The 8,564-nt window shown below is 56.6% G+C and overlaps 1 protein-coding gene across 2 annotated transcripts in view; it reads right to left on the bottom strand.

The window, feature by feature from the left end:
- Positions 1–19: 19 nt before the first annotated feature.
- MRPL21 (mitochondrial ribosomal protein L21) overlaps positions 20–8,564 on the bottom strand; it is a 13,975-nt gene continuing 5,430 nt past the window's right edge. The window contains exons 2-7 of one of the 2 annotated variants that reach the window (XM_004383635.2): positions 7,583–7,640; positions 5,947–6,032; positions 4,508–4,671; positions 2,820–2,872; positions 2,321–2,424; positions 20–450 (exon numbers count right to left, since the gene is read on the bottom strand). In XM_004383635.2, coding sequence (XP_004383692.1) covers positions 386–450; positions 2,321–2,424; positions 2,820–2,872; positions 4,508–4,671; positions 5,947–6,032; positions 7,583–7,640 — 530 coding nt within the window. In that variant the 3' untranslated portion in view covers positions 20–385. Of the gene's footprint in view, positions 451–2,320; positions 2,425–2,819; positions 2,873–4,507; positions 4,672–5,946; positions 6,033–7,582; positions 7,848–8,564 lie in introns of those variants that run through there. The other variant, XM_023738132.1, reaches the window with a different exon arrangement.

Here is an 8,564-nt window from a genome sequence, read left to right as displayed (position 1 = left end):
CTTTTCGATTACTTGGGGATGGAAGTCTCATGTTCTGCTCATCTTGCCCAGAAATGAAGTCTAGATGGCGCCTCTCTTGACAGTGGGTCCTGGTCCCAGCTGTGCCCCACGCCCAGCCGGAGGGGAGGGGGGAGATGGCCAAGAGCGCGATTCTGTCTTTTCCGCAGGCACGCAGACCCTCAGCGGCCACACTTGTAATTCTTCCCCGAGTCCTGTTTTCTCTGGCTCCAGGAGCAGGCGGTGTGTGCTGAGAACAGGCCTGTCACCACGGTGCTGAGGTAAACGACCGCGCGTAACAGGCTCACACGGCTTCCTGTAGGGAACACAAACCCCGTCTCCTGCGAAAAGGGGTTTATTTTTGTGCATCTGTAAACATGAGCTCCCGTCACAACAAGCAGGGAGCGATCTCCACGGTGTTTATTCGGAGCACCGTCTGTGGTGTGACAATAACTGTAGGAGAGAGAAAACACAGTGACAGGCTGGAGGCAAATTCTGTGCTGTCAGGCTGCGGCGCAGAGCAGACACGGCCCGCTCTGTCCACCAGGCCCCGCTCTGCAGGCAGCGCCAGCCCCTGGCAAGGCGAGGTCACCTGGGCAGGGCACGAGTTCCCTGTGATGCTCCCGTCCCCCGTGCCACGTGTCCCGCGGTGCAAGCTACATCAGCTCTGTGGCTACCTGGACGTTACTGCAGAGACTGGAACGCCCCGAGCCCTCGTGGCCTGGCACCTAGCCTTCCTTCCCCTCACAGCGCACACTTGGTGACCTCACCTGCCTGGGGTAGGACAGCCTCCACCGGGTTTACCTGGAGCCCACCTGGAAGCTTCCAGGTTTAGGAGAGGCTCCCCGCTAAAGTGGTTTTAGGGTAACACGGAGCCGCCATTGTAGGGGACCCTAATTCACTCACGTTGCAGTGTAATAGTTGGCAATGCTATGGTTCCAGGTATATGTTAACTACGCCCCGCTAACGTTAGGGGCAGCGGGGGTGCAGTGGTAGGATTCTCGCCTTCCACGTGGGAGACCTGGGATCAGTTTCCGGTCAACGCACCTCATGCAGCCACCACCCGTCCATCAGGGGAGGCTTACAAGTTGCTGTGATGCTGAACAGGTTTCAGCGGGGCTTCCTGACTGAGATAGACTAGGAAGAAAGGCCTGGCAATCGACTTCTGAAAATCAGCCCCTCCAGGAGACATAGCCTGGGGCGTGGGGTCCCCATGAGGAGGGGGCCGACTCATCAACAGTTAACTACAACACTGGTAGTTCAGGCTGGCAGTTACTTTTGCAGACAAGAATTGTGATAGCCACTGCCCACGATAGGACTCCACATCCACTCGCTGTTGCTAGCCAGGCCCTGGGCCACCCCGAGGATGCCCCGCCCCCCAGGCTATGTCTGCTGGAGGGGACTCCCCGCGTGGATGTCCATTAACTGCTTCCTTGGGGGTAATGCTAGGTGTCCAGGGCTGGAACAGAAGTGCAGCGCGGGGGTACAGTGAGAGCTTCGGCCAAGCCTGGGGTCACAACTCCCTCAGGACGGGAGGAGGAGGAGGGGCTACGGGGGGCCGGAGCAGGACAGGCCCGGAGCCTCCTGTCCCGAGACCCCACCTTCCCCTGCCCTCCCTCTGGGTGTGTTGGTGTTGGATGAGAAACACTTGACGGACACCCCAGTCCCCTGTGCCTGGAGAGAGCTGGATACGCTCCACCTGCCCTCGCTTCCCCGTCTCGGCCACCAAGGAGCCCGGGTGGTATCTCCTGTGTCACAGCCACAGCCTGACGCTCCCTCGCTTCTGTGGCCTGGACCAGAATGCCATCAGGCCGCCCGCCTCACGCTGCAGGGCCCTGTCTACACTGTTGTGTTACGGCTGTAATGGCTGCGGCTCATTCCCCGCGCAGCTTTGAGAACACACTGAGTGGGTCTAGCTCAGCGAATCCACCCCTGCGCCTCGGGTGCTGGGGGAGGCACTTCCAGCTTTTTGCTCCCGTGAACAAAGCTGTTGCTGATATTCTCGTCCGCATCTCATGGTGCGTGAGCGCGAGAGTCTGGCTGGGGTGGAGCAGAATTGCTGGTCGCGGTGCGGGTGGGTGTTCAGCTAACCACAGGGGTCGTCTGCATCACGGCCCTGGCGGCAGTGTCTGCAGGCTCCCAGAGACCCTCCCCGACCATCCTGGTGCGGCTGAGAAGGAATCCTGACAGACCCAGGGGCCTCCCCACCCCGAACGGCAGCCGGCAGAGGGTAGGGAAGCGCCCGGCCTGGCTGAGCAGGACACGGGACAGCAAGCAAAACACACCAATGCCACGGATACCTGCTACGCTCTTGCTAACTTACTTCTTTTTCTCCTGTAGTTTTTCCTTCTCTTGAATTTCATATTGACTTTTGGCCATGATTCTGTCTTTTCAACGACTGTGGCTTCTACTCGAACAAGATCCTTTCTGGAAGGAAGGAGAAGAGACAATGATATACCGTCTCGTTATTTTTCACTTTTACTCACGCCTCATGGGAGGATGTCTAAAGCGAAGTTTTACCTTCCTTTCTGCGGGTTATTAGAGTAAATGCGGACATTCTGAAAACTACGAAAGCATGCAGGAAGCTGAGTGCCGAGGAATCCGCCAGCCTTAAAAGGGCCACAACACCAGCGAGCTGGCTCGCGCGCTCTCCTCCGGGGGGCGCTTACCCGTACTCTCCACCTTCTGAAGTATGAAGGCGCTGGGTGTGCCTTTACCGCGAGTGGGACCAGAACCCCCCACCCGGCCTAGCCGCACTGTCCCCTTGGTCTGCACCCCCAGCCCCAGGCCCGAGACCACGCCCGTCACCTAACAGCACGTACCCAAGGAGCGGCTTGCCAAGTAACGTGAAGTTGTCAGACCCAACCAGCAGGACCTTGAAAAATCACATGGGAGCCTTTATTTAATCACTGACTCATGACAAATCAGTAACAAAACAGTCTGAGGACAGGCAGTGAGGATAACGTCTCACGTGACCACACTGCTAAAGGGGCAAGGAGCTGATTAGCTGGTACTGCAAACACTTTGATATGCATTCGATTTATGTAATGAATTCTTCTTTTAACATCAAAAACCTGGGCAGGCAAGCGTCCAGCGTTGTGGTCCCGAACACCGTGGGCGCTCTCACGGTCAGGCCCCGGCTTCCCGAGGTGGGATGTGTAAAGACATGACTATTTTTCACGGTGGCTCTGCACCCAGCTGACTGCGTGAACCGCCTACAGAAACTGGGGCCTTTGCAGCAGTTCACGGCCCTGCTGGTGCGGCCGAGAGTCAGGCTCAGCTGTCTCTCTGAATGGCTGCGAGCTTCCGGACGGCCAGGCAGCCGTTCTCTGTGTCGGGGAAATGACGAAGACGCTTCCCTGCTGCTGAGGAAAACGGCTTTCACTCCAAGTGCAACCGGTTCCTCATTAGACGCTAGGAGACCGGCTTAAATTTTACCGATGAGGACAAAATCCCTTCCTAGTCAACGCCAAAGTCTAAAGGCAGAGTGTATTTTATAGAATGTCAATGGACGATGTACAGTAGCTAGGAATAATAATAGAAATCTCTAGAGCTGATTTCAGCAGGACACGTTCTTTGTTAGTTACTGGCTTCCTAAGTAACGCAAAGCCATCTGCGTTACGTGGGCGTCCTGTAAGCTTTCTGTTAACAGGGCGTGGCTCAAAATAACGTCTTTTAAAAAATCCTCACAAACACACCCCTGAAGTCTTCTATGTATTTGGACATTAAAAACGCGGGTGCCCTGGCCTGTGTGTGCGTGACAGGGTCCCCGATGTCCCTGCTCTACTGGCAGCTGGGGCTTCAGAGAACCAGTGAGCTCAGCTCCCCGGTTGCGGGACGGGCCTTCGAGACGCAGTTCAGTGCTCGCCCTGGTCTCTACACGCGGTGACTTCACCATCACAGAGGGAGGAGTAGTTGTAATCGATAGTCATACATGTTAATGATTGAATACATCCTAGAAAAACCATTCATCGCAGAGATCGTTATAATTTTATACATAACTTGATTAACAGAAAATAGAGGAGGCAAAAATCAAGCCGACCCCACAGAGCACGCGGAACAGACGAGGGGTGGAAGGGCTCAGCTGAATCAACAGACCACTGGGTGCTGGCCGGTCGGGGAGGTGAATCGGTGCTCGAAATGCCTCTAAACAGTCCCTGTTGAAACCAGCAGCTGCAGCAGCCAGACCTACCGTCAGAACAGTGTCCTGGCCGAAAGGCCAGCTCTTCCCCCTGACGGGGGCTTAAAGATGCCTTCCGTACTTATCTGGGATGTTTACTGTATCTCGGGGTCAAACGTTTTCCTATGGGAGCACGTTGGTGAGTGGAAGGCAAACCATGAAGACGCGCTTCGTTCTGTAGGGAACGTGGCGGGCGGTCTCTGTCTAAGGAGGAAACACCGTGGGTTCCGGGGTGCCCCCGGGGTGCAGTGGCCTCGCCCGCACTTCCTTCTCCCGTCCCTCCCTTAGGGACGCGGGAACCCCCGAGCGGTGGGCTGCGCCCGAGCTTACCTTCTCCAGGCGGATCCTCTCGCCACAGGCGGCGTCCAGCTCATTTTCAATCAAAATCAGGTCCTCACTGGTCACTTTCCACTGGTGGCCGGCGAAGTGCACCACGGCAAAGAGCCTGCCGTACTGGCCCGTGGCGATCAGCTCGTTCACCTTGCCCACGACCTCTGCGGGGGAGCCGAGAAGGACAGTGAGCCCCCGCGGGGTCTCACCGAGCAGCCCTCTGCTCTCCGCACGCGGACCAGGAGCTCCGTGAAGTGTCCTGGGCTAACGTGACGGTGGCACGCCCTCTCAGGCTGACGGCCGAGCTCTTGACCCGAGGACGGGTGGCACTGGTGCCGAGCACGGCAGGGCCCACCCCAATCCCGGGAACACCGGGACCTCGCCACGAGGGGCGTGCACAGACCGAAGCCCCTCCGCGTATCAGAGTGCCGAACCCCTCACGCAGTTCTCTGGCCCACGCACCCGGCCTACGTGGCTCCGTCTCTACGAATCTGGGGCTGTCTTTCTGGGGTGGGGGAAAAACTTCTACCTTGCTAGGCTCACACTTATTATTAACAAAGAGCTGGAGGACTGAGGGGTGTCAAACCCTAGAAGTAAAGGGAGGCCTTCAGCACACGAGGAAAACCTACAGTTCTATCCCGGGATAGAACTAGCCGGGAAGGACTCTAGCCCATGCCCTGCCCGCTCGGACTCCCGGCTGTGTCCCTGTAGCTGCCCTGACTCAGCCCCAAACTTTCCACCAGAGCTGTTCACCCTCGGGACAGACGCTCCCTGTGTACCGGCGCAGGGGCCTGGCCTGGGGCAGGGCACAGGGGGCGTGACCGTCCCTGCCCCCGACACATCACCGAGGCCATAGCTGCACCCAGCAGCACAGGCCCGATGGACACAGCATACGGCTCATGGCCACGGGGCGGTGCAGGGCTGCCCTGCCACAGCACGCTCCTTTGTCCTGCATTGTGTCCGAGGCAGTATCATAAAACTGGAGGATTCCACACGATAATCGTGATTCCCAGCTTTTCCGAAAACGGAAGGTCTGGCACAGGCTCACGGCCGAGGGGGCTGCTGGTTGTGCTCTCCTCCTAACACGCCGACAGGTCACACGGCTCCAAGGGCCCTGCCGTGTCTCTAGTAGGAGGATGTGCCAGCCCCACTGGCCACCATGCCTGGTGCTCTCGTGTTTGGGGTGGGTCTTCCTCTGAACCCACACTTCTACCAACAGACAGGAGGGCTGCCCTCACCCTAGTACCTGCTTGGAGCATGGGAGGTACTCGGGGACCATCTGCGAGGTGAACACACGTTTCATTTTGGTGTCAACTGGCAGGAAACGTGCTATGTCCCAGAGCACCCGGCGGCAGAACTCCTCGACCCGGGCCAGGGGGCACCTTGGCTGGAGGCGCAGATGCCGGCTCGAGCGCCAGCCTCGCGGTAAAGTCTGTTACCTGCATGGTGCTTTGTCTCCTCCACGGGGTCGGGCAGCACAATCTCTGGCCAAGGCGGTGAACTCAGGGATGTCTTAGGAACATATCTGTGAAGCCGATTTTACAGATGCACGTCACACTCATGGGAAAAGGTGTGCGAAACCCCTAAGAGGTGACGTGCTCAGAAGGGTAGGAAGGACAGGGTCTGACCAAGTCATGCAGTCGGTCCACAGCGAGGTGCCTACAGAGAGGGGAGGAGCAGGCAGAGCCCAAATCACAGGATCCAGACCGTTGGTGCTTTTGCTGTGGCTGCCACCAGAAAGTGAAGTTTCAGTCTTTCTATTCCAGGGGGGCATAAAACACAACAAAAACAAAGCCAACGAGCTGCCTGCAGGAAAAGCTGACCGCCTCTCTCTCAGGCTCTGGCACACAGGAGGTCTCAGCACAAATCCGACCGCGGATGACCACTTCTCATCGTGGTGGCAACTGAGCGTTCCCGCGGGCTCCTCGGTCGGTGGCAGGGCAACGGGCCGGTGACCAGGAGGAGGCTGGTGACCTGGGTGGGGTCTGGCCTCCTCGGCTGGGCCTGGGAGGACCCAGCTGAAGACGGAGAAAAGGAGGAAACCTACACCTGGGCCCTGGTGGCGGCTCGGGACCTTCACACGAGAAACAGGCAAAACAAGCAGAATCCACTAAAATGCCCACTTGTGATTTCTTCCTGCGCTCTGACTCAGTTTCTCAGCTTCTCCTTCTGAGACCAAGAGACTCCTCTCCCGCTCCCGAGATTCGCTGCAGCGGAAGCAGCAGCAACAACAGCCGACATTTTCTGAGCGCTCACTCCACGCCAGGCACTGTTCTAAGCTCCTTGAACATACGAATTTACTAAATGCTCACCAAAACTCACCGAGAGTGATACGGATGCCGCTTTCAGCTTGCAGAGAGGACACGAAGCCCAGGCAGGCTGAACCCCTGGCTCAGTGTCCCTGGCCAGCAAGTGGCAGAGCTGGGATCTGGCCTGGGGGGTTTCCCTACACACAGCTAAAACCCTGTACTGCTCCTGCAGGTGGCACAAATGGTTAAGTGCTCAGCTGCTAACCGAAAGGTTGGAGGTTCGAACCCACCCAGAGGTACCTCAGAAGAAAGGCCTGGCGATCTACTTCCAAAAAAAATCAGCCGCTGAAAACCCTATGGAGCACAGTTCTACTCTGCAAAATGAGGTTGCCGGGAGTTGACTTGACCACAACTGTTTTTTTTTTTGCAATCCCACCAGTGAATCAAATGTTGTCAAAACTTACTTCCGCTGTTTATATTAAACTTCTTTTTCTTTTCCAAGTATAACATTTTAACACTGAGTGTGCTTTTTCAAATCACATCAGTTCCTCCTCGAGATTCTGATGCAACCTCCTGCTCTCCCCTCCTAGTTAGAAACTTCTGATCAGGAGTACCAGTTTTCCCTCCATGAACCACAGCTACGTAAGGCCTGGAACGCCTTTGTCTTGGGGTGTTTGCAGTGCTGTCTGTATTTAAAGGGCCCAAGGAAAATACTATCAAAAAGCCAAATTTAAATATTCTTGACAACCTGATGCACCAAGCTCTGAATTTAGAAAGCCAGTCCCACCAACGAAAGCACAGCCACCGCGCCCGCGTTTGGCATTACCCTTGTGGAGGTGACGTGCTCTGGGAGCGGAGCCGCTGGACAGCAGACCAGAGGGGAGCTGCGGGAACAAGAGAGATGCGAGTGATTACCAGTGTGGAACGCACACTGCCCTCTACCGCGCTAAACAAGCAACTGCAGTCACCGATTACAGCCAGTTTAAACGAGGGCATCACAGCCAGGCGTGCAGAAAAATCCAGCGGGCCAAGCTCAAAGAACCTCCTTCTAGCTGCTGGTTATGTGTGGAAATGGGCTCCTCACACCATGTCAGAACACCAAGGGCAGAATCATCCGCCCACGTACTCGGTCCTATGCCTCGTTCTATGCTCACCTGGGGGAGCAGCCTCCAGGAGGGCCCCAGTGAGCCCGCCTCCTGGTGTTCTCAGCCTTGTGTGGACCTGCCTACATGGTGGGTGTGGCCAATGGCAGATGGCAGAAGTGACTGCACGTCACTTCTGAAATCAAGCTCTAAAAGAGACTGTGGCCTCTGTCTTGGGTGCCCGTCCTCTCCCTCTCTGGCTGTGGGGGCTGCCATGTTGTGAGCAGCCCACGTGGGGAGGAAGTGAGGCCTGCTAACCCACGGGGGTGAGCCTGGCAGCACTCCAGCCCCAGCGGAATGCTGCAGTTCAAGTGCCGTCCCAGCAGACTGCTTCACTGCAATCTCTTTTGTTTTTTTGGCTTTAACAAGGAGAAGTTTATTTCCTCACAGTCAAAGTAGGCTAGAAGTCCAAATTCAGGGTGTCAGCTCCAGGGGAAGTCTTTCTGTCTCTGTCGGCCTTCTCATCAGTGTTCCCCCAGACCAGGAGCTTCTCGGCGCAGGGACCCCTGTCCAAAGGATGCGCTCTGCTTCTGGCACTGCTTTCTTGATGGTATGAAGTCCCCCCGTCTCTCTGCTCACTCCTGTCTTTTATATCTCAAGAGATTGCCTCAGGACACAATCCAGTCTTGTAGATCAGGTCCTGCCTTACTAACACAACTGCCACCC

This window comes from Trichechus manatus, unplaced genomic scaffold (assembly GCF_000243295.1).
Source record: "Trichechus manatus latirostris isolate Lorelei unplaced genomic scaffold, TriManLat1.0 scaffold00113, whole genome shotgun sequence".
NCBI lineage: Eukaryota > Metazoa > Chordata > Mammalia > Sirenia > Trichechidae > Trichechus > Trichechus manatus.
This window is presented reverse-complemented; position numbering and strand designations above follow the sequence as displayed.